The sequence below is a fragment of the Hyaena hyaena genome, unplaced genomic scaffold, assembly GCF_003009895.1.
Source record: "Hyaena hyaena isolate Hyena2069 unplaced genomic scaffold, ASM300989v1 scaffold_251, whole genome shotgun sequence".
Lineage (NCBI taxonomy): Eukaryota > Metazoa > Chordata > Mammalia > Carnivora > Hyaenidae > Hyaena > Hyaena hyaena.
In genome coordinates this window covers 479,392-504,932 of record NW_024080883.1, presented here as the reverse complement: position 1 = coordinate 504,932, position 25,541 = coordinate 479,392, and the positions used below count along the sequence as shown (strand labels likewise).

General features: G+C 40.7%; 1 protein-coding gene across 1 annotated transcript in view; it reads right to left on the bottom strand.

Annotated features, from left to right (window-relative positions):
* Positions 1-25,541, bottom strand: part of MORC1 (MORC family CW-type zinc finger 1) — a 164,161-nt gene that overhangs the window by 20,576 nt on the left and 118,044 nt on the right. Inside the window, 6 exon segments of the mRNA XM_039244970.1 lie at positions 523-669; positions 3,916-3,982; positions 5,988-6,057; positions 20,539-20,643; positions 24,905-24,995; positions 25,187-25,425. Of these exon segments, the coding sequence (XP_039100901.1) occupies positions 523-669; positions 3,916-3,982; positions 5,988-6,057; positions 20,539-20,643; positions 24,905-24,995; positions 25,187-25,425 (719 nt within the window).

The following is a 25,541-nucleotide window of genomic DNA, read 5'->3' as shown; positions in this document are numbered from 1 at the left end:
GAAGGAAGAAAGTCATAACATCCAGGACAGAACATCCACCATACTGCCAGACCACATAACAATGGACAGTTAGCGACTACAGTTCTATTCCAAGAGACATTTAATCCACAGGGCATCTGTATCAGTGTAGTTAGGGGACAAGTCATAAAGTCATTCTATTGAATCTTCTTAATAACTTTACGGCTGAGTAGGGGGAAAAAAAAGATCAGGAGCTGTCACTGCTTAGAAAGTTCAACAAAGCGGGGCGCCTGGGTGGCTTAGTCGGTTAAGCGTCCGACTTTCGCTTAGGTCATGATCTCGCGGTTCGTGGGTTCGAGCCCCGCATCGGGGTCTGTGCTGACTGCCAGCTCAGAGCCTGGAGCCTGTTTCAGTCTGTGACTCCCTCTCTCTCTGACCCTCCCCTGCTCACGCTGTCTCTCTTTCTCTCTCTCCTATAAATAAATAAATAAAAATATAAAAAAAAAATTTATAAAAAAAAAAGTTCAACAAAGCATATGGAAATATGTTAGCATATATCTTTACCTTAAAATAGACGTCAGTTTTCTTACTGTTTCCGTGATATACATGCTCTGAGAAAACTTTGTCAGTGAAGAAGTAACTTCACAAGCACCACACACAGAAAAGCTGTCACTGTATCCGGAAGTTGGAGTTAAATCTTCTATTAGCGCACTGTGCGAAAACAAGCTGAAGCTTATAATTTCAAAGTGGGGATCACATCAGATACTCATAAATTCAGAAACATTAATATGTGACAAATGAAATGTTAATACACAACAAATGAGAGCAAGGCCATAAATGTCATGCTAAAAACTATCATTTATGTAGTTATATAAAATCAACTCTCAATTAGAAAAATTACTACTTATTCCTGATAAATCTTGTTTCAAGGTTTTGGGGGAACCACAATTAAACAGAATTGACACTAATGTATTCTTAGCAACAGTAGTTACATACCATTTGTCTCACTGGCTGAATAGGGCTTTTAAAGTAACGTTCTATTTTAGCCTGGGGGAAAGTACATACAGAAATAAAACAAAAAGGGGCAAAGTCAGTTGAAAGAACAATTTAGTCAAGATCTGGAGTTAGAAGAGTGTTCCAGGTGATGTGTGATGTTCCCTGGTAGAAATGAGGTAGGATGGCTGGAAGCGTTAAGGGCCAGGGCTGCAGGGGGTGGAGTGCATGGAAAGAAGAAGAAAGAGGAAGAGGTGTGAGCTGGCAGTCATGTCCGTGGGGTGGGAACTGGAGTTTATTCTAAGCAAAGCAGGCACTACCACTGGAGAGTTTCTTGTGAGGCCCAAAGCTTTCAGTACTGTGGGAACAAAAAGTGTTCAAGAGGGCTGAGGGCACATGCAATTTGGAAGACAAAGCTGCATAGGCAGGCAGGGGTCCAATCACATAGGGTTTTGCTTGTCAAGTAAGGAGGAGATTTTTGTAAACCTTCAGTGCTAAAGTTGACACCACAGCTCTAGAAAGTTTTATATGTTTATACTGTATGGACTATTTAAAAATTGGATAACAGTTTAATCAAATGGAATGCATTTCGACAGTCAACAGACTTTTGGTATTAATTCATTAACTTCAGCTGATATTTTACTTAAGATTAAGAACATTATAACAATGCTTGTCTGTTAAAGAATACTTGCACAATATTGGAGGCCCATTAACTATAGCTTCCTTTATGCTGAAATTTTATTAGTCTTTTTTTTTAAAAATTTTAAATGTTTATTTTTGAGAGACAGAGCATGAGCAGGGGAGGAGCAGAGAGAGAGGGAGACACAGAATCTGAAGCAGGCTCCAGGCTCTGACACAGGGCTCAAACTCATGAACAGTGAGATCAGGACCTGAGCTGAAGTCAGAAGCTTAACTGAGGCACCCAGGCACCTCTAAGTAGTCTGTGTGCCTACCTCACAGAACTGCACTGAGGGTTACCCAAAAATTTAACTCAATGCCGGGTCACCTGGATGGCTCAGTTGCTTAAGCATCCAACTTCAGCTCAGGTCACTTCAGCTCAGGTCACGATCTCACAACTAGTGAATTCGAGCCCCACACTTGGCTCTGCACTAATGCTGCAAAGACTGCTTGGGATTCTCTCTCTCTCTCCCTCTCTCTCTCTCTCTGTCTCTTTCTCTTCTCCTCCCCCACTTGCGCTCTCTCTCTCCAAATAAATAAACTTAAAAAAAAAAAAGATTGTTTTAATTAGACCATAGTTCTAACATTCATGTTGTAGATACAATTCAAAGATGATAAAAAACAAAACACACCTCATACAAACCTAAAAGTAACATATCACACACACACACACACACACACACACACACACACAATGTGTTTTAGTTTTTTGGATAGATTTTATAATTTAACTCAAATTTTAAGAAATAACTCTAGGTTAAACCACTATCCATAAAGTGACTTAGCAATAGCATGGAGGAAAAGCTGTACCATTTATTCTGTCCACAAATATATCATCTTTGAGTCAGTTGCTAATCTGGACACTAATGACACAGGGTTGAGCAAGACAGCCCTGCTCTTGCAGACTGAGTTAGCTCCTAGTGAAAAATATACAAAATTAAGCAACGTAGAATGTAAAATATTAAAGAGATGATCCAGTAAGATACTTTAAAATAGTAATAAGTGCTCTGAAAAAACCCAAGCAGGATGCTAAGATCTGATAGTGCGCCTTGTCAGGCGTGGGATGAGCTGTTTTAGATGGAATGTGGAGATGCTTAGATGGAGACTCAGATGCTTGGAGTTATGAAGAAGAAAATATATGACCCCTGGCCTGATGGGAAGACAGACATTCAGACAGACAATTCCACTTGTCTTGACAATGGTGTTGTTCACCACTGTAGGTCCAAATACAGCAGATATTTAACAGGTAATCACTGAAGTTGAACGGATTTTGACAATCTGATCATTGCAACAGTGGCTCGCTGAAACCCTGAGTTTGCCCGCAAGAGTTGGGGGCCCCAGAGGTGAGACAGAACTTGAAGGAAAGAGTAATAAACCAGTGTACAGCTTGCAGCGGGCTAAGGAAACAACAGGCACAAAGAGATGGAAGTGTGATAAAAGAGAACTAAAAGCAATTCAGAAACTCTGGGAAGCAGAGTGAGGGCTCCACGGAGGGGCAGGACTGAAGGGGACTTGTGCTGTGCTAAGGAGTTTGTCACTTAGCTTGCAAGTGATGGGGCTGTGACAGGCTTTTGAGTAGAACAGAAAAGTGAGGGGAACTGAGTATTCGAGGGACGCCTCCTGTCAGCAAGTGCAGAAATTAAAACTCCTCTCTACTTTTTTCTGGCACTTAATTCAATGTGCTCCTATGCAGAAAGAGCCCAGGATTTGGATTCAAAGACACTGGGTCTAAATGCCTGAAGAGCACCTGTGACAAGTTCATCGAAGTGAGGGTAAGAGTTTGCTTCCTTGAAAACCTTCTTTTTATTTTATTGGGCATCCAAAATATTCAGCTGATTTTTATCTTAAAAGTGACAAAAGTCTCATGTAAGAAAATCCTAGCATGCAACGATTATCATAATTATATACACATATAACAATAATGAGCCACACACACACACATAAAAACAAGTTCATGATTTCATATTCACACCTTATACATATGTGGCATTTTCAGTTCTTTGGCTACATTACAGCAATTAGCTGCCTGCTGTGAGTAGGAAGTTAAGCCTGTTCCATTTCATTATCCCCAAATCCTCACAAAGGAAAATGAAAAGGTTTGGGAAAAAGGTAAGAAACCCAGCCGTATTCTAGTCTTTCTTGTCTCCTTTGTAAAATGTGGTTCCATTCTTAATTGCCTTTGCTTGTTGCTATTATTTTCTTTCTTCTTGTATTTAAACATTGATAATTACTTTGCAACAGTATAATTGCACTCACTTGGAATTTGTATAATTGCAGTACACTCACCTTTCCCGATTAGGTAATGAAGAGTTTCTCTTTATTTCTGGAGTATCACTACACAGCTCCTGTTTTTCTTCAAAAGACAGACAAAATGAAGACAATCGCATTTTGATGATCACACAATAAAATGAGCTGAAAGAAGTCTTGGCGGTTTATGAACTACTTGCGGATACTCTGGCTTTGCATGTCAACCATCCTCTCGTAAAACTGCAGTGTGTTCTTAAAGCAACTTATAAAGACCTCTCTATAAAGTATATGTAGTGTGTATACTAATCCAAGAACCTTTGTAACTTGTTTTTTGCAAATTCTTTTTCATGATGCTTATTATCTGCTATTGGTGTGCATAGGGGGGACCGTCAGAATTCTCTTCTCTCACCAGCCTCTGCCCAAACCACCTCTTGTCTTCCCCCTATTTTAGGTTCAGGTTCAAAAACATCCTAACAGATCCTAACCAGAAACGTGTCCCTAGCAGAGGGTGGAAGTTTAAAGCACGAAGAGACCCGGAGTCATCTCGTCCATCTTCTCACTGAGAGAACCTCAGAATTGTAGGTTCAGTGAGGGTAGTGATTCATCTACAGTCCACAGAGGGGCAGAAACACTTCAACCCCCTTGGATTGGTTTTAAGATGGAGACAATATAAGCAATAAGTCAACATATCCTTCTTCCACCTGTCTCTAGAATTCATTGTGATAACTGTCCAAATATCTTATTGCACCAAATATCTAGCAACAAAGAAAGTTCTAGATGGTAGGTGAATGGCTGAGGGTCTGCACAACTCCCTTAAATAAAAGAGGTTTCCTAAGCACATTGCAGGAATCAGTGATTTTAGTCACCGCCTTGCATAATAAAAAGTGAAAATTTTTTTAGCCCAACAGTCAGCTAATCTATAATTGCAGTCATTTGAAAATATTTCACAATTTGTTCTTTCCAAACCCAGGATGAACATTTGAAATTAAGTATTAATTTTAGGATCAAAATTGTATTAACAATTTTTCCATCACAATTTGGAAATCCAACAGGCACATACTTGAAATCATGTGAATAGTCTGAAATTTCTATAAAACACTGGTTTTAAAATCAAGAGGACCTTACAAAAGAAATCCTCATTATGGGATTGCAGATTATGCTAATTAAGATGAAAAAGAAAAAAAAGGTGTGATTTCTTAGGGACTTCACTAATGGGTTCAAATATAAAGATGTGAATGAATGACTGATTAGGTTACCTAAGCAACAAAGTATGAAGGAAAGGAGGGCTTACACCAAAAGTGAACAAAATGACGGCAAGGACTGATACAGCAAGGGTCGGGAACAGTAGCCAAAATGAGCTGAGATTTACTAAAGAGACTAAGAAAGGCTTTAAAACTGATTTCACAATAAGAAGATGACAATGAAAATGACAGACTTGCGGCTTAGTCCCAAATGGTATGATATTAATATAAAACAGAGAATGGTACAATAAAAATATACAACACATAATAAAAGGGTTAGCCACAGTCGTAAACGGGCACTAAGAAAACAAAACTTTCTGAGTCCGTTGTGCTTCCAGCTGCTCTATCCAGGGACATTGTCTTTTGGATTGAATATTATAAGAAGGTAATTCTAAGCTTTAAAAAAAGTTCAGGTCTCTCACCTGAGACCAAGGACATCCCAGGGGCCTAAAGGAACGAATGAATGTGTTTGTTGAACTAGTCTTAGCAATCTGATTACTGAAGATGGAGGAATGTCATTGTAATTTTCAAAATACAGTCTGAAAATTAAAGAGCTTATACTAGCTCCTTGCAAATTTCTAAACAGAATTCAATGCAGAGGGTGACATGAATCTACTGCGGGGGACGTCAGGCCGCGTGGCGGGGCTAGGGGCACCTTCCTTAGGAACGAGGTATCTCTTGGCCCTTCCCATCAGCTCACTCTCTACCCACCCATCTCCCCACTTCGGGAACAACAAATTGTTACTTTTTAAAATCCAAGCTGTTGCCAAACCTCTGATCTATATCCCACATCAGACATGCCATATAAGTCATATTAAAAACAACTCAAATGTTACAGCTATTGGATGGAAACTGAATTCTCTCTTTTACCTTCATTCGTAAGAGAAACTTCCTGTTTTTCTGGTTTCAATGAAACACCAGGGCCACTTTTATCTAAAACCTGAAAAACAAGCTGTTTACTTAAAGCTGCACAAAAATATAGGATATATTACAGGAAGCAAAATGACCTTGAGTTCCAGTGCCCACATCGGAGAGAGGCCAGGAGCACAGTTTACATGCTAGTTATGAAGTAGGACAATCGTGTGCGCCGTAGAAAACTAGATTGGTGTGCATCTCAAGAATGGTTACATCAAAGCTGTCATATACACTTCTACCTTTTCTATATAGGGGTTTTGATACTTACTATAACTATCTGCAAAAATATTTTTAAAAATCCGTATCTTACACAAATGTAACAATGACGCCAACAAACAAACCGAGTATTTGATTCACCAAGAGCAACGACAGAGCCTCTGCTGTTTGAAGGAGGCTCATCACATGCACGGGCCATACAGATGAGACGCAGAGCACGAGCTCAGTGTCATGCAATGAAATGTACATTGGTAGAATCAGTGCAACAAAAACCTTGGGGATGCTGGGGCCTGGGGCCTGAGACCCCAAAGTATGATGGGGAAGAAGACAGGGATAGGGACCACACTTGGATGTTGAGAAAAGGGCCACCTGTCTTTTGACATAATTCCTGGAAATCTGCATAAGAGGGGTTATAGAGCCTTAATGTGTTGAAGCCAGGAGAGATGGTGGCACCTGAGAGTGAGGATGTGTGTGTGTGTGTGTGTGTGTGTGTATGTGTGTGTGTGTGCTCTACGCTGGGGGGATGAGGGAGTTGTGAGAGCTGAGAGGAAGACTGTGCCATCCAGAAGCTGTGTCCACCATTGCTTCGGGAATCCCAAAGACCCATATTTCAAGGTTCACACAAAACAAACTTATATTTTGGAAATGTACTTCTTTAGATCAGAAAGAGAGGGAGTTAGTTTATGCCCCTTCAGGAAAACGGACCCGGAATGTTCCCTTCATGTATTTGGCAAATCTGTGAGAAGTTGGGGAAACAGGCAGTAATAGAGAAAAATGGAAAAGGCAGGGGTAAGGCAAAAGCTCCTTGATCTGAAGACCTTTGAACAGGCGCTGAGACACAACTGTGTCCCCACATCCACGACCTGGTAGAAGGCACGGAGCTGTTGGCTTTCTGGAGCTTGCCCACCATGTCTGTGTCCTGCGCCTTCCAAGCCCCCCTCCACCCTGCTAAACAGACGTGGGAGGGAACGGCTATCACCCTCCCTTTCTCTGCTCCCAGGAAACACAGACATATATTTTACATGGCACTCTGAAAACTGTGCTCTGTCAGGAAGCAGGTTAAATGGGCACACGCGTAGCCTAGCAACAGAAGACCTGTGAGGCTGTCCTTCATGGCTGTTTCTATTTCACTCAAGTCCATCAAAAGAAAAGCCTTGGTAGGTAAAGGCAAATAAATATAACTGATTCTAAGCTGCTTTTGCCCATTTCAGAATAGTTTTGTACTTGTACTGTAAAAGAAAAATTTGTGCCCCAGAAGTAAATAAAGCACGTGTATTTTTTAAAGTTGATTTTGCAAAATGACCTTAAAATGTGCACCTTATTTATCTCTGATGTATCATAAAACTTAAGGTCTTCTTCTAAGTGCTGATACATATATACGGGAAATCTACATGCTTTTTTAAGTGCCTCTAACTTTGAACTAAACATTTTTGACCAGTTTATAAGCAGCATAACAGCAACCAGAAGATAAGCTGATGAGAGGAACTATGTGATGCCTCTAGTTATAATCACTTTGTTGTAATCCATGATAATCCCGTTCAGAACGTGTTCATTTTCTTTAGCACCTCTTCCTTGTGATAAAAATCAGACAAGACGGAAGTATCCAAGATTAACAAAACTGACAGCACCCCCAGTAAGAAACTTTTGTTGGTGGTGTTATCCGCACAGACTCATGAAATTAATTGCTTTTGCATTTTATTGTTTAATTCCCTGCTTTGAGCCCTGTCTTGTAGCGGCTGTTTCTGTGAGCATCAGATGTGTCCCCTCCCTCCAAAAATGGTACTCAAACAAAGTTTTCCCATCTGTACTGCTGGAGAGGTTTTCTTCTTCTCTTTTCCCTTCTCGTATTTTCTTTATTCTTTGGCATAGTGATGCTTAAAAGGTTTTGGATAAACAATTCACAGCTATAGTATGTCCTTTTAAATAACACTGTGTAAATATCTGAGTTCATAGAATGCTCTCTTCTGTTACAATGTACTTGTGGCTTTGAAGGTCTGAATGTTTTCAGGTTGAGACAGTAAGACAGGCAGTTGTCTTTTCAATGACACTACTTGTATATTTTGATACTACTTACAAAGCTCTTTCATATACATCATTTCATTAAAGAAGTGTTCTGCAGTCTCTCAGGCTTAACGGTGTTTCATACTCTGCAGTGTGGGGATATCTCTTTCCTAAGATTGTACCTCAGTCATGAAACCGGTAACACCTCCCGAACAGTAAATGAGATTATAGTCAAGTCTTAACATGGGATTTTAAATCCCTTAATTAAAATTATGTTAACAATGAGCAGAGTGGGATTTGTCATTTCTCCAAAGGATGCAGGGGCTCAGCATAATATCACATGCTCAGTTTTGTGAAGTATCTATTTAAGGGGATAAATAAAGCATAAATGAGAGAGAGAGAGAGAGAGAGAGAGAGAGAGAGAGAGAGAGAGAACCATACTACAGATGGCTCTGTAACATTTATCTAATTCAGATGTTGTTAAGGATGCTTAAGAACTGCTCGGTATCACTTTATCTGCTTTCTTTCCTTCTATTTCTTTGCCCCTCGATGTCTATCATAAGCATTTACTATTATCAAAGACCCCAAAAGGCTACCAGAGCAGTGATGCCGTCCTGCCAAATTCAAAGGCCCTTTCTGGGCACCTGGGTGGCTCAGTCAGTTAAGCATCCAACTTCAGCTCAGGTCATGATCTCATGGCTTGTGAATTCAAGCCCCATGTCAGGCTCTGTGCTGACAGCTCAGAGCCTGGAGCCTGCTTCTGATTCTGTGTCTCCCTCGCTCTCTGTCCCTCCCCTGCTCATGCTCTGTCTCTCTCTCAAAAATAAACAAACATTAAAAAAATAAAAAAATAAATTCAGAGGCCTTTTCTGTTCTCACTCTTCCATAGTGAACATTATGTTCCAGGCTTCTCTCTTTCATCCATAAATGTATGCGATAAAACTGAGTTCCCAGTATGGGTCAGACACTGTTATGATGAAGAATACAAAGTCCCACCTTTATGGACTATTTTCTAGTGAGGGAAAAAGAGATGTTAAACAAATAAACAGATTGATATGTTAAGTTCTGTGAAGAAAAGAAACACAGGCAAGAGGAAGACAAGAGCCCAGGTGCGCCGCATCTGAGCCCTGCTACCTTTCCGGGCCCCCCTGTTCTCACCCCGTACCCTCCATGTCTCCCCTCTACCCGTTTTCCGCAAACATGCCAGGTTCTCTCAGTGTCTTTGATTTGTTTGCTGTTGATTTGCTTGTTCTTCCAATTTTTTTCTCGTTTTTTTTTTTTTTTTCAAACTTGCTTCAGTCGGGCCTTTCATGCTGACTCTGTATAAAAGTGTACTCACCCCACCATGCCCGACACTGAGACCTCCTCCCCCTTTCCTCTGCTTTGCTGTTCTCCTTAGCACTTACCATCACCCACCCTGCCACACAGTTTACTTCTTTGTCTTGTCCGTGGTCTGACTCCCCCACTAGAATGGAAGTGCCGTGAGGATGGGGAGATGGCCTGTTATCTTCCTGCTGTATCCCCAGTGCCTAAGAGAGTTACTGCCACCCAGTATACTCGCAGAACCAAAGAAAGTCTTGACGGCACATGCGCGTTGCTGGGGGAGTGGAGTCCAGGCATTACAAACAGCCAAGGAAAAGTCAGTGAAGCAAAGCTGAGTTTAAGGTGTTGGAGAACAAGGAAGGTCAGGGTGGCGACAGTGGAGTGGAAGAAGGGGGCGGTAAGGATGAGACTGTAAAGGAGGTCAGGGCAGGTCATCTAGGGCCTCGGAGGCCACAGCAAGAACACTGAGTTCTGTTCTCAGTGTGAGCAGAAGCCGCCGGAGGGTTCAGAGGAAGAGAAGGGCATGATCTAACTTCTCTTTTAAATGAAAATAGTCAGATTTTTAGACTGTGGAGGCCAACAGAAGAGTGAGATCATTGACAGGGCTACGGCGGTAGCCCTGACAGGGATGTTGGTGAATCAGGCAGGGTGGTGGCTGTGGAATGGGAAGCACAGGGGGCCCATTCAAAGGTTGATTCGGCGCAATTGGCTGACAGGGTGAGCACTGGGTGTGCAAGACGGAGAGGAATGCAGGAGCCTCCTAGGCTGTGGCCTCAGTAACTGTGAATGGTGGGGACATTCACTGAGATGGGGAAGCATGAGGTCTCTTGTAATTCCTTCTTCCCTTGATTCTGTAGCCTTCTGTGTCCCAAGTCCCCCAGGATATTTATTTTTCTGTCTACATTGAATCCTTCAATGAACCTGTTAAAATTTGAGGGGCGGGGGGTGGGGGGGAGTTGTTAAACTATCACCCTTATTCAAACAATGGCCTGATCAGCATCATCACCCTTAACTTTTCACATTTGCTCCCATTATTTCCAACCAACTTCAAGGTGCTTGTGCTTGAACATTTTACCGAATAAACCTTCAGATCTTTAGTCCCACATGTGCCCACTCAGATCCCCTGGTCAACTCTTCTCTTCCTATTTGTAACATGCTGTTCCAGGCTGCCATCTTGAAACTTCTGTCACTGTTTGCTCTCCCGTGCTCCCGTGCTCCACTGTTCTTTTTCCTTCCAAATGGTTCCATTTTCCTTGTCATCCTTATACTACAATCTTTAGGGAGCAGATCAGACCTGATTCTTTGGTCTTTAGTTTCTCCTTTGCCCAGTACAGCAGCTTTAGCGCAACCTAGTTCAATTTTTTCTTAATTTTTTAAGAAAAGTTTATTTTTGAGAGAGAGAAAGCAAGCATACATGGGAGGGGCAGAGAGAGAGGGAGAGAGGGAACCCTGGGCAGACTCCATGCTGTCCATGCAGAGCCTGATGTGGGGCTCATACTCACAAACCGTGAGATCATGGCCTGAGCCAAAACCAAGAGTGGGACGCTTAACTGACTGAGCCACCCAGGTGTCCCCAAATTAATTTTTCTAAATAAAATCTCCATGATTAAACGTTCCTTCTCAAAACATGCCCACAGATCCTGACTGGTTACTACCTCAAGTACAGACTCTTTATCTGGCTTACAAAGCCCTTCTCAATGTTATTCTAAGTTATCAGAACATAATGTCAGTACTTCTTAACAAGCTCCCTCTGCTATGACTAGAAGGCTCTCCTCAGAATTCTCTAGAAGCACCACATACACTTTTGCCTCCACATCTCTGTCACCTTTGCCTGTGTAGTTCTCTTTACCTGGTGTGCCCTTCCCTCCTTCCCTCTTGTAAATGTTTCCCACCTTTCAAGACAAGTGTAAGCCCTTCTCTTTCCTTTTTAGTTACTCCAGCCCATACTGATTTCTTCCTTTCTCTGAGTAACTATGACTCGTAATTACAGTTTTCATTATTATTAACAGCCAAGCGTCTTGTCTACGTAACCCAGATAAGACTGGGATCTTGTAGCCTTGATTCTTGCATGATACTTCAGAGCAGAACCTGGGTCCATCCCCCAAAAACAAAGTCAACTCTATAAAGCGTTAATAAATACAGAGATTTTACTGAAGACTATGTTGAGAAATGGAGGAAATGGTGATATACGGTAAAAATCAATTTCAAATCACCGTAAAGCACCTGTGTTTCTACTTCCTCATCTGCTGCCTGCCTTCTCGCCTCTCTCCCCACACTTCACCCTCCAGCCTCTCCAATTCGGCAGCACCAGGTCTGCAGCTTGAGATTGCCCTTCCCCTTCCCTCAACCCCTCATGCGTACTGCCTCTGGCCCTCCCTTGGCTTCCACAAAGTGATGTCCCTCTCTCAATTTTCATTCTTTACTCCCATCTCCTAGCTCAACCAATAAAGGCTTGAATTTGGCCCCTTCAGAAAATGGCTCTTAAAAATGTTTTTCATAACACAAATAACTATTTTCATTCTGTGCACAAATCATCACATTAATTCTCATAAAAACCTTGAAAGGAGGCAATATTATTATTCTCATTTTATAGACAAGAAAACAAAGGACAGTAAGTTGATACAACTGACAAGCGGCAGGTAAGTTTGAATTTGAACCTGGGTCTGTCAGAGCACAGAGCCTGTCAACTTTCCATAAAATAATGCTAACACGTGGTTTTGCAAAATTATCTTCCAATTTTCCTGCTCCTTTAGAGCAAGGATCATATATTCTTTGTGTGTGTCTCTCAAAATCTTTAACATAGTATTGTTCGATATATTTGCCCTAATGTACATGGGTGCTGGTATGACATATTCAGATTCTAGTACACTGGCACTAGACTATTCAGATCAGGAGTTGCTCATGAGATTTTCCTTTCGGTCAGGGGCTGTATCACACACTGACTCTGTGTCTGTTGTAAGTCTGCCGGTGAGCTGATGGATTATGCTGTTGAGAGTGAGTATAGACCATTTTTCCACTGAAGGCCTCAGGGCAGCTCTGGTTTGTATCTCATAAAGGACTGGCTACCTCCTATGAAATTTCTGATGCCGTTAGCAACAATCACAGCATTATACAAGTTCATATAGAGGCGACGGTAACATCATCAACCAGGAAAACTAAGAAATGGCCTACTTTTGAGTTAGGCAACTTCGATCATCTGAAATCATGTTATTGCAATACCCGAGCAGTTTCCCATTAAAAAAACAATTTCTGTTAGAAGTTGGAAAAATGATGCGTATTTAGGGTGAATGCAGCTGATTTAGGGACTGGCCGTGCAGGTTATTTGTTTTTCTTCTTTTTCTGCTTGCTTTGAGGCTACCAAGTCATCTTTTCACCTCACTGTCATATAGTACTGATGCCAAAACAGAGTGCTGTAGCTGTTATTTTTGGGTATTGTGGTTTGGTCTTATTTTGGCTGCCACAGAGCATAGACCTAGACACTGGAAACTCGTCAGCTACTCCAGATGTCCCCCAGATTTTGTGACATGCCACAGAGTCCCTGTCAGTGGCCCTAGGGATTCAAACCTGGTTGATGACTTTCCTGAACTAGAATCAGCCTCTTTTGAAGGATACCCCAAAATGCTAACCAGGTACAATTGGTAAAGGACTTAGTTCTGAGACAGGAAGATGGTTCCATCCACTCATTCCTTTATTCACATATCTTTCTTTAGCCCCAGAGAGTGGCACCTTCTGGGCTAGACAATAGAGGTTACTACTTTCATAGCAAATACAGGAACTTCATTGCCAAACTCTTGAAATACATCTGGCAATGATGATCTGGCCATTAAATTTTCTAAAACATCTGCAGATTAGGGAAATGAAATGAATCCATCTGCCAATCTGCGCCTGAGGCCAGGTGCAAGCCAAAAGTGACCAAAATGGCCACAGAGAACAAAAAGACTCAAGTCAGTCCCACCAAAATGGTAGTATTATTCCCGGTTATTAAATAGGCAGGTCTAGGGGGCACCTTGGTGGCTTAGTTCGTTCAATGTCGAATTTTGGGGGTGTCTGGGTGGCTCAGTCAGTTAATCATCCGACTTGGGCTCAGGTCATGATCTCACAGTTCATGGGTTCAAGCCCCGCATCGGGCTCTGTGTTGCCAGCTAGCTCAGAGCCTGGAGCCTGCTTCAAATCCTGTGTCTCCCTTTCTCTCTGACCCTCCCCTGCTCACACCATCTCTCTCTCTCTCTCTCTCTCTCTCTCTCTCTCTCTCTCAGAAATAAATAAAACATTTAAAAAATGTTTTTAAAATGCTGAATTCTTGATTTTAGCTCAGGTCATGATCTCACAGTTGATGGATAGAGCCCCCCTGTCAGCACAGAGTGGGGCCTGCTTGGGATTCTCTCTCTCCATCTTTCACTCTCTGCTCCTCCCCTGCTTGCACCCCTTCTTCTCTCTCAAAATAAATAAATACACTTAAAATAAAATAAATAAATAGGCAGGTCTAACTTAACCCAAAATAACCACAACAAATGTTCTTTCACTGTCTGAGTAACCTGGGTTTGCTACTGATATTCAGAGCAGACACACACACAAAAGTATTATAAAATTTGGAAACACAGCAAATACCAGTATTTAGGAAGTAGGTAAATGTTGCTTCATATTAGAGTCAGAAAATATGTATCAGTTTGGAGCACACGCTCCACCCAGATAAAAGCATAGACACGTGCAACAAAAAGTTGGTACTTTTATCACTCTGACTTGAGTCTCAGAAAATTATTTCCACTCAACTTCTCTAACTTACTGTTGGCATTTGTGATTTTACTCCCTTGGTGTTCTGAATTTTGAAGCTTTCTTCAAATTGATCACTTCCTTTCCTGACCATCTACTGGAGCTTTGCAGCCTAATTTCCCAGTCACCTTTCCAGTCACGCCCTGGGACACGTAGTCTGTACTGCCTCTTCTCACATCTCATCTGGCGACACGACTTGAGACTGTGACTTGCTAGGATGCTTGGTGATATAGTCCCACTGCTTTGCTTTTATTTTTATTGCTTCTGCTAAGCCTAGTGCAGTGACAGCTGAGCAGATGGCTTCATTCTGAGGGGCACTGTGATGGTATGGAGTTCAAATGCCACATTTTTTGCCTCTAGTAAAGTCGAACTGCCAATATATCACATAGCAGTGCGCTGGAGTTTTTAATTGAACTTAGACAAACTTTTAATTACAACAGCACCACAGGGCAATGTTCCAGTAAAGCCAAACTGTAGTAACCTTCACTCAGACATTGATTCCCCTGACAGAGGCTGGTGCATCTATAAGAGGTGACCTAAAAGAATTTCTTCTGCCATCCCATCCGGGGTTAACTGGGAAAAATTTTGAACTTTACACATAGGATTCAAAATGCCTGAGACAGAAAGAGTTCAGAATATCTACTATTCATCAAAAGAGAGGGAAGGGGATGTATTCTGAGCATAGAAGATGAAAAAGAATAGGATTTTCTGGAGGCCAAAGGTCAGGCAATGCCAACTCATAGAAGGGGTTGGTGGCCAAGGCAGGACCACAACCACATTATAACAAGTGACAGTCCTGGAGAAGATTTTCTTTTCCAAGAATCATCCCTGTGATGATGATCCTGATGATTACTATGTGACTCGAGGTTGATGGGAAAGAGAAGAGCCAGGTCTTAGGCAGAAAAGAACTTTACTGGATAGGTCAGATTTAGGGAAGGTAAGGGCGAAAATGTGCTAAAGGGAAGTTAGCTTAATGTGGGCAAGGAGGATGGATTGATTTTTTGAAATGAATTCAAGACTCCTGGCTGGAGAAGGTCCGTCTATAGAACTTAGGAAACCTGTATAAACCCAAATGCTGAATGTTAATCAAGGCAGTATTTACTTCTACCTGGAAATCCTCAGCCCTGTGGATTTGTGTACTCCAGCCAGCCTGTGTGGAATGGGCTGAGCGAACAGACATGGGGGACAGCGTATGGATGATAATTGGAGAAGTCATCGGGAGACGTGGTTAAGAAAGTGAGAGTTCAAGCTAAACAGCTGGGGCTCAAGGTGATCACTTCCCGGCAGTGTGACCCTGAGCAAGTTTATTTTCCTCACCTCTTAAGACGGGGATGAAGAGAGAACTTACCCCTTCGGGTTACAAAGAAAACTGGAGGAGATGATACATGTGAAGCATGGTGCCTGAATTTCATCATTGTCACAGAGAACAGGAAAGGCTAATCCCACTAAAACACACATACCTGGGCACACACACCGCAGAATTTCAGCAGAATACAGTCTTACAAGGTCAGAGATAATAAATCTGGGTCACATTAGCTACCCCAAAGTGATGGAGGAACTGCAGCTGAGCTAACAAGCTCATGAAAAATAATAAAAGAAGTTTGCTGCAGTGCAAACTGATAGCCCCACACATAACACCTCCAAAGGTCCAACGGGGAGGCTACCTAGGGCATTTTGGAGAGGTTTGAGATGTTCTTTAAAAACTCCTCATTATTTTCATGACACTTTTTTAATCTCTAGAAAATGCCTAGAGTTTTAACTGAATCCCAGTTGGAGACTTCCACAGCGCCAGTTGACGTGCAAGGTCTTACCAAGAACATTCTCACTGCATGGACTTTGAAAATGCATGGACTGAGCTGGCTAACAGGCCAAGCATAAATTAATATCAAAATGAAAAAAAAAATGCCACAGAGGTGACACCAGTGAACTATGTGATCAGAAAAGCAACTGTAGATAAGGAAAATGAAATCCAATGCACCACATGAATGATCTGGGAGCACATTAAATATGTGACACAGTGCGGGGCAAAGAGACAAACATTAAAAATGACTAGAAAATGAGGATTGTCTCAGTGAGAAAAGAAATAAAACAAAAGAATATGCTTTCCTAAAAAATAGCTTCAATAGACTATAGGCCCTGAAGAGATAGGAATGTAAGAAGCATTCCTCAAGAATGAGGCAGAGTGAGCAAGGGAAGCAGTTAGGTGCAAGGGTGAAAGAGCAGTAAGGCTGAGCCTCCACAGATGAGAGGTCTTGGGGGACGAGGGATACCACGGCTGCAGTGACCAGCAATGGCAGGTTTGCTAGAGATCTGAAAAGCCATCAACATTGTCGCCATTTCACTATGTTGTACAACTGCTGGCAGGACAGCCAGAGTGAAGTGAGCCCAAAATTTGGAAGAGAGAAGAATGAACTAGGCTAATATGAAAAAAAATCCATTCAAAAGGCAGACTGACAGACACAACATAAGAAAGAACATGCTTATCAGCATGGACCTATTCTCCATACATCGTGAGAAAGATACATTCCTGGGAGCACAGGGAGACACAGGGCCCTGGCGCTGGGCTAGCGTCCTTTTAGTGTTAGTCAGTTGCGTTGGTAACATTGTCCCTGTCACGCATTTTAGGGGAGGTGGACGTCGCAGCCTAGCTTAGCTGGAAGCCTTTTAAACATTCAGGGACGTAATTCACCAGCAACCGTCAGCCTGTAATTGGCCAGCCCATGCAGACTGGCATAAAGGGTGTGACTGCATGGTGTAAGTCAACATGTGCCTTCCAAATGGACAGAGGCTGTGTCTATCTTTCAAATGACCCAACTGCCATTAGGCTCTTACACAAGAGTCTCATGAGTTTGGATAGTGTAAGATCATCCCTGTGAATTGGACCCTCTTTGATGTACAGAACGTATATTTCTGATTCTACTAAACTTGAAAATAAGGCCCAGGGCCCCAGTTACTTCAAAATAATAAACCCCCTGGTTGTGAGGTGGTGAGAAGTATCCTGCATGGTATTTAATTGTTCCTCTCTAAGTGATCACCACTTGCAGCACTCAGCCCTCAGTGCCTTCCTTCTTTAAATGAGACAAGGACAGAGTCAGAGTTAAAGCATATGCACATATTCACATACACATGTAAGCACTACAAGTAGAAGATAACTGGGTAGAAGGCCAAGGGTGAAGAAGAACCATTTTTTTAATTTCTGAGTTTAAGAAAGCACAGACAGACAAGCATTCAGAAGCAATTATGTCCTACTGGAATTCCTGCACCTACAGCCAAACAGAGAAATTAATGTGCATCTGTGGATAAGGCATATTTATCCAAATTAATTAGACACACTGAGTTTGAGAACAGACTTCCTGCTAAAATCAGTGGGGCACAAATAAATCCTACCACACACACACATAGAAGTAACATAAAACTTGAGAAATATGACACAAAAAGACAACAAAAATTTTAATATAAATGTCATATCTATTTGATGAAAAAGTACTTGCTAAAAGGAAGGGAGGTGACAAACCAACAGCTACGCGGAAAACATGCCAAGCAGATACTGGTAAGCAGGCGGTGACCAGTACTGCTCACAGGTGCAGCTACATCACGGTTTGCTTCCGAGACGTGGTGTTATTTACAACTAGTTGGGCTTTCTCTTCCTTTCTGGCGGCTGATTAAATTTTGACCCATTTCCTTTTGCAAATGCAGTGAAACCTCGGATTGCTAGTAACTTGTTCTATGAGTGCTCCGCAAGACTTTTGCAAACATTTGTAATTAATTTTAACTTGATAAAGGAGCAATGTTTTTGCGATATGAATAGTACATGACACCAAATGTCACAACTAAGCCAATGGTTCTCTCTCTCTCTCTGTCTCTCAATCTCTCTCATTGTGGGATTGTGGGTGATCAACTCCCATGCTTGGATGCTCAGTCTCAGGCCACAGTGTTTGGCAGAAATCAATGATTTTTCAGAACACTGGAAGGTGCCCACAACAGGCACCTGTATATTTTTTGTCACTTCAAAGTATCTATAGACAGTCCCTTCCTTTTCCACACAAGAGTAATCTTAGGAATGCTTGGCTTCTTTCAAGGTCAGGCTGCCTGAAGACATAGACCCTTTACTCTGCTGCCTTATTGCCAATGACATTAAATACAGTATATGACAAGAGTTTATTAATACTGTACTGCAGTCAACATACACATGAGGGTATACAATGGCCCCTCATGCATCAAAAGGTTGGTCTTTCCATCATGCATTCCAATGAGATTAAGGAGATGTGTAAAATGTGGGAAACAGTGCAAAATTTTGTAGAAAATCATCACCTGAAAAAGGCTGTAGCAGTGCAAGTGATGAATCTATTTAATGACAATGCAATGCCACATTTCCATGAAATCCTCAAAAGGAGGCAAAAGCATGAGTCATTGGATAGGTTCCTTGTTAAAGTTGCACGAAAAGAAAAAAATTCCACTGAGCCAATAGATAGTGATTCTGTTAATGACAGTGAAAGTCATCCTACTCAATAACCCTCTTCTCTCCTGTGTCTCTCATACCAGCCACAAAAATTTTCAAAGATAAGTGCAGGTGAACTTGTTTACCTTTCTTTATATTTTGTATTTTCTTTATTATTTTGTATTATCTTACAATCTTGTAATCATTTTTATAGGAATATTTTTGGGATGTGGAATGAATCATCTGAGTTTCCATTATTTCTTATGGGGAAATGTGCTTTGATATGCAAGGGTTTTGGGTTACAAGCATGTTTCCAGAATGAATTATGTTCACAAACCAAGGTTCTACCGTAGTTTGGTGATTCCTTTCTTTAGGAAATTGTTGTTTCTTTTTGTCAATATGAAGGTTTTTCCTGCACCGTTTCACAAATCACACCTAGACCTTTTCAACATTCCTTCAGATGGCTTCTTCAAACAATGATAATTGATCGACGAAGTGATGTGATGTCTGAGAGTAAGGGGGTAGGTAAGGCGTGTGGAGGAGACAAGACTAGATGTGAGGGGGTCACTGCAGAGCTGGGAAATGAGCACGTAGGAGCTGATTCTAGTATGTTTGAAATTTTCCATAATGAGCAAATGTTTTAAATAAAACCTCCATTGTTGTTACATCGCGTATTTTCTGACACATGATTTTCTGCTGACAGACACAAAAATTAGGCTGAAGTCCGAAGACATATGTTCCTTACTGGCTCACTGGCAAATAAAACTTAATCCACAATTCCAAATAGCATTTTGAGATATCTTACCTAAAGACATATATGATGATGCCAGGCCCCTTTCTAAATACTCTCTTCTGTATTATCATGTCAATAAATAGCAAATATCTAGGGGACTACAGTCATTCTTAAAGTTTAGCTATAAGCTTCTTGGTGATCAAAGTAAGAAGAGAACTATAGTGAGTAATGATGTTCATATTCTGATAAAAGGAAGCACTGAATGGATTTTTTCCTGATGTTAAATTCCAAAGTCTAAATGAACTTTTAAATTATAGTACAAAGAACACTAAGTAACAAAAGGGACAATGTCTTTCAATGGCTTCACAGATGAAGTGTTCCTCATGAGACCAGTCCTTGGGTCACTTCTTCCTAATTACCAAAGGCTTTCTTTCACTCTTGGATCAGGGAGCAAAGCAACTCTGCTGGGATCTAAGGTATAGTTATATCCATAGCTCTTTGATAATGATGACTGAAATTAGAATCAGGGATACATAATCTAGTGGCATAAACAGAAATGTATCTGCATTTCTTGAACAGACTTCTCTGGGGCTTTTGCCTGTAGCCAAAGGTAAGTCAGTTTAGAATGATTCTTTCTGGCAAGGATCCATATTATGAATTACAGAAAGAATCACATGCTTTGGCTTTGGGCATGCAGGAGGTTTCAGAATGACCTTCAAGTTATGTACATAATTTATATGAACTTACATACTTCTAAAGCTTTCTCACACTGACAACTAAAACGAAAAGCACCATGGACTAGTGGTCTGGAGGTACAAGTCCCCGTTATATTTTCACAACTTCATGTAGCCTGGACACGTAACTAACTTTTCTGAGTCTTATTTCTTCACCTAAAAACTAGGCTATTCAATAAAATGTTCCAGTTACTTTGAGGTACTAATATGATATGCTTCTTGGATTCCTCTAGCCTTCATGAATGGGAATAAATAATCAATGTATCACTTAGTCGGTAAAATTTATCTCACCAGGATGATATCTGGATCTCTGTTGCTGGTTTCAACTTCAGTCAAAGCCTTACATTCCTGCACCAGGTTTTCACTCTGCTTCCTACTCATCTCCCGAGAAGAGACCTATGGCAGAATACCAACAAAAAATATACGAGAGTTAGCAGCAGTCACTGGTACCCATTAAACTGTCTTTATTCAGCTTCTGTTAACTTCTGCAAACTTCTGTAGGATAAAGAGGAAATTCAATTTCTGATATTTGCCCTCAAGAAGTATATGATTTAGAAAAGTACTTAGAAAAGTAAAATGACAATACACAATGAAGTAAAACTGTCATAAGGCAGATTAAGTATGAAATGACTGCTGTAGACTATGGGGGTCAACAGTGAATTTAAAGGGCTTGTAGTATTTGGCAAATTATCCCCATGAATTATTGCCCATACACTGAATGAATAACGTCTCATATGGATATACAAAGTGTTCTTAAAATTTATGTAGATGTTACTGGGGGGACATAAGATATACATTTATTTCAAAATATCTATGATGGCTTTCTCTTGCATAGTTTTTTGTTTTGTGGTTGGTTTTTTTTTTTTGTTTTTTTTTTTTTTGAGAGTGAGAGAGGGAGCAAGAGAGAAGTCAGGAGAAGGACACAGAGAGAGGGAGATGGAGGATCTGAAGCAGGCTCCTTACTGACAGCAGCAAGCCCAGTGAGGGGCTCCAACTCACAAACTACGAAATCATGACCTGCACCATAGTTAGACAGTCAATCAACTAACCACCCAGATGCCCCTTCATAGTTCTCAACCAATAGGTACTAGGCATGTCAAGTATTATGTAAGATGTCTGTGGTCATTTTTTGAAAAGATGTCCTCATACTTTAAAAAGTGGGAAAACAGCTGGTATGATAAATCTATGATACAGAGAAAGGTCTCCTTTGATTGGCACCCCTACTGGTAAACTCTCGAGAGTTTCTCAGAGTTTCTCGAGAGCAGGAACTGTGTCAATCTGAGTTCTGAGCACCTGGCCCAGCATAAATGCTTAGTTTGCTCACTGAAATGAATTAACAAAGGACATTGGGAGAAAATTAAAAGGAATTAAAAGCTGCAGATGTAGGAAACAATAAGAATATTATTTTCATTGGGACCTCTGCTTTCAGGAAATGGGGGGGATGTTGCTTAGCATAAAGGAAGTGGAACCTTCTGAGAAACACAAGAGTATGATAAAAACAATTCTCTAGGAAAAACAATTAATTAATTACCTCTGTTAATAAAGCTGAACTGTGGTACATTTAAGCTAAAACATTAGCTAATTCCAGAGCCATTGTTATCAAGCTTTTGGGGCACATTACAAGATTTATTTGGAGCATATCTGCCTTCCTAATTCCATTTACTTAGGCTAATGTTAAAATTAATTACACTTCCTCTGGCAGTGGTAATGCCCAGTGTATTTATTGGACCCGATATCAGAAATTTATTGGAAATACCCCTCAAGCAATTGAAAGTTGTTTCCACTGCAGTTTAAAACTTGGTTAAATTCATTTTTCAAAGTTTATAGAGAATTCCATAGTCTCCTCATCTATCTTTCTTACTTCTGGATTTCTGTAAGCATAGAGTATCTTCTGAACCTGTCTTCATTTATTCACCTTCTACTTGCTAATCAGTCCACTCTAATCTGGTTTCCATCCTCTCCACTCCAGTAAAAACAATAAAATCTTCCCTGAGATCATCCTTATTACCACTAAGTCATTAAGTAAATGGACTTTTTTTAGGCCTTTCAATAGAATCTAGTCCCTCTTAAAAAAAAAAAAAAAAGAATCTAGTCCCTCTGACCAACTCTCCTTGAATTGACATTTCCCCCTCTTAGCTTTAATGATGAAATAAGCACCTGACTTTTCTTCTTCCTGCCTGGCCATTCCTTCACAATCACCTTACCTCAGCCAGCCATTAGACGGTAAAACCCCACAGGCTTCTGTCTAGTCTTTCTTTTCTTTTTACCCTTACTCCTCACTTGACATGTCCTCTTGAAAATCTCAAACTATGTAAACTGATTTCCCCTCACAGGCCCAGCCACCTTCTAGCATTCTCTGCTTCAATGATTGGAACCACCATCCAACCAGGTACAAGAGCCAGAAATTCTGTTGTCCTTCTTGCCATTTCCATCTGCTTCACCTTCTATACCCTGCACATCACCACCATGGGTCAGTGTCTCTTCCTCAAGACAAACACACAAGGAACAAATGTACGAACTTCTCTCCGTTTCGCCACCATCACTATCCCAGGCCGCCAGGATTTCCCTGTGAGACCACTGTTAACAGCCTCCTAACTACTCTGCCTGAATTCACTGCATTCACTGCATACTCCATATGCCATCAACAATCTTTTCTAAAGGAAAATCAGGTCACACCACTTTCCTTCAATGGTGTGTCATTGCTTTTAGAATAAATGCAAAAGCCCCGTCACAGCCTGCGGGTCCTGCATGGTTCTGGTCACTCCCTACTCACTTAACACCACAGCCCCTTTCCATCTCTCTGCCCCACCACAGCTTAGTTGTCTTCTCAAGGTGCTTTGTATTCACCAGGTTCCTTCTTTAGCAAATGCCTGCGTTTGCAAATATTCTTTCCCTCTTTTTATCAGTTTAATTGGAATTCAATCCTAAAACTTCAGGCATCACTTTTTCAGGGTTTTTCATCATTTTTTCACGGCTAGTCCTCGCAGGCAGGGTCAAATCCCCTATTATAAGTACTTACGCTACTAAGTTATTAAACACTACCCAGAAGCAGTTTACATTTGTCTCATTATTGGATTGCCTTTCTCAGTGTCAGTTCAATACAGGTAGGGGCTGTGAGTGGTTTTGCTCACAGTTAAATCCCCTGTAGAGCTGACTGCATATGAACGGCACATAATAGATAATTTTATACACACACACACACACACACACACACACACACACACACACAGTGAATCTCTTGATCTAAAGTTTAAAATGTGTTATTTTAACTCCTGGGCACACCTCAACTTCTCAATTACTTGTATGCCTTTAATAATTTTTTTAAATTTATTTATCTATTAGTGAGAGAGAGAGAACACAAGCTGGGGAGAGGCAGAGAGAGAGGGAGACACAGAATCCTAAGCATGCTCCTGGCTCTGATCTGTTGGCACAGAGCCAGATGTGGGGCTTGAAACCCACAGACAGTGAGATCATGACTTGAGCCAAAGTCAGACACTTAAACCGACTGAGCCAACCAGATGCCCCAATCATGTGTATGCTTTTAGAGCATGCAACCTGCACATAAAATATGCCAACAAATCCTAAGTCCTAAATTGCCCAGTTAATGAGCAGAGATAAGGGTTAAAGGAAATATGATTATAAAGTGATAGAGCTACTTTTTACATTATAAACATGCAGCATTTTGGACAAAGATTAAATAAATTATATGAACGTGCATGTAAATGATACATAATTCAAAGTAATTATGACAATTCTGTTGATTGTAGACAGTCTCTATAGTCTCAAAGAAACATTTAGGACCCAAACTTCAAAATTACAGGGAACTGGACTTCAAATATTTTAAGAGAAGGTGCTACCCAAAAATGGAATGAGAAGGCTACCTTAGTAGGTAATACATTTCTGTCAGTAAAGATTTTCTAAAACAGCCTACACACCATTTGCCAAAGATTTTACAAAAGAATGTGTGAGATATTTTTGCAGCATAAAAATTGTTCAGAATAATTCCTTTTGAAAGAACCATGCTGAAAATATCTTGTCTCCCACAATACTTAACACAGTATCTTTACACCGGGCAAAGTTTGGTAGATATCTGCTGGTTAAATTAGTTTATTGCTTTCAGAGTCTATGGCAATTTATTTGAATATTTTCTCTGGTGATCCATCTCTACCCTTTAAGGGTAAATTTAATTTGGGGAAAGAGTAAAAAAGGCATTAGAAATCAAATCTGATGAACAAGGCAGATAAACTAGGCAATGAATTTTGGCTTACAAAATATTTTAACTGGTAGCGAGATACTGTCCGTAAGCATTGAGCACTGAATCTGGCACAGGGTAAATGCCCTCTTATTCTTATTATTACAAGCTGACTCTGACAGCAAGTTCTCAAAATGGAATTAAGAGTAACATTATAAGAATAAAAATGTAGTGATTCTTTTAAAAGAAGCAAACTCATTTGGAAATTGTGGGGTGGTTCAGTTTTAAAATCAGTCTCAACACTTAATTGTATTGTCGAGATTATATCCCATTTTTCCAGATCCTCAACTACTGGGGTCACTACCGATTATGAAATAAAGCTAAACATTTTTGCTATAAAGGCACTGAATGCAAAATCCTCAAGATTACAGGCTTATCCTATATGCATATGTCTCTCTTACATACAGATTTTAAATCCTTTTCCCATCCAGGCAGTCTCTGAGGCCCTTCAGTTGGTTGACCTCTCCACACACTGTGCTGATGTGCTATTTGCCACCTGACTTTTCCTCCAAAGGAGAATAGAAAAGAAAAAATAGAAATTGGGACCTTGTCCTGGAAAGTCAGATGACAATGTGTATGCTATAATTAGAGTGCTTTACAAATATGAAAATGAAGCAAAACCTTTACCCAATGCTATTTCCAGAATAAGCGAATTACTATACATTTTGTGACTAAGGAAAAAAAAACACCTGAGATCTCTTGGCTGGTCTCATGTTTTCTGGCAGGGCTGCTGGACATCTCTGCTTTTGAGGTTTTGCTTTCTTCTGGGTAGACTTCTTCATAACTTTGGTCTCTGCAATGTATTCCACATCAGAGTCTGTCCCTTCTGTGTTTTTTTCCCAACCTCTGTGGCTGACAGAAGATGCAAGAGACTCCTGCTTCAAGTCATGGCCCCAACGCCTGACTTTCTGAGTTTTTGTATTTTCCTTGAATAACAAAGAACATAACTTTTGTCATTTGGTAGCTAGCTTATTTATAACTAATTGCCATCTCCCTCAAAAACTTATGAAATGAGGTGATACTTATTACTAATAAACACTTT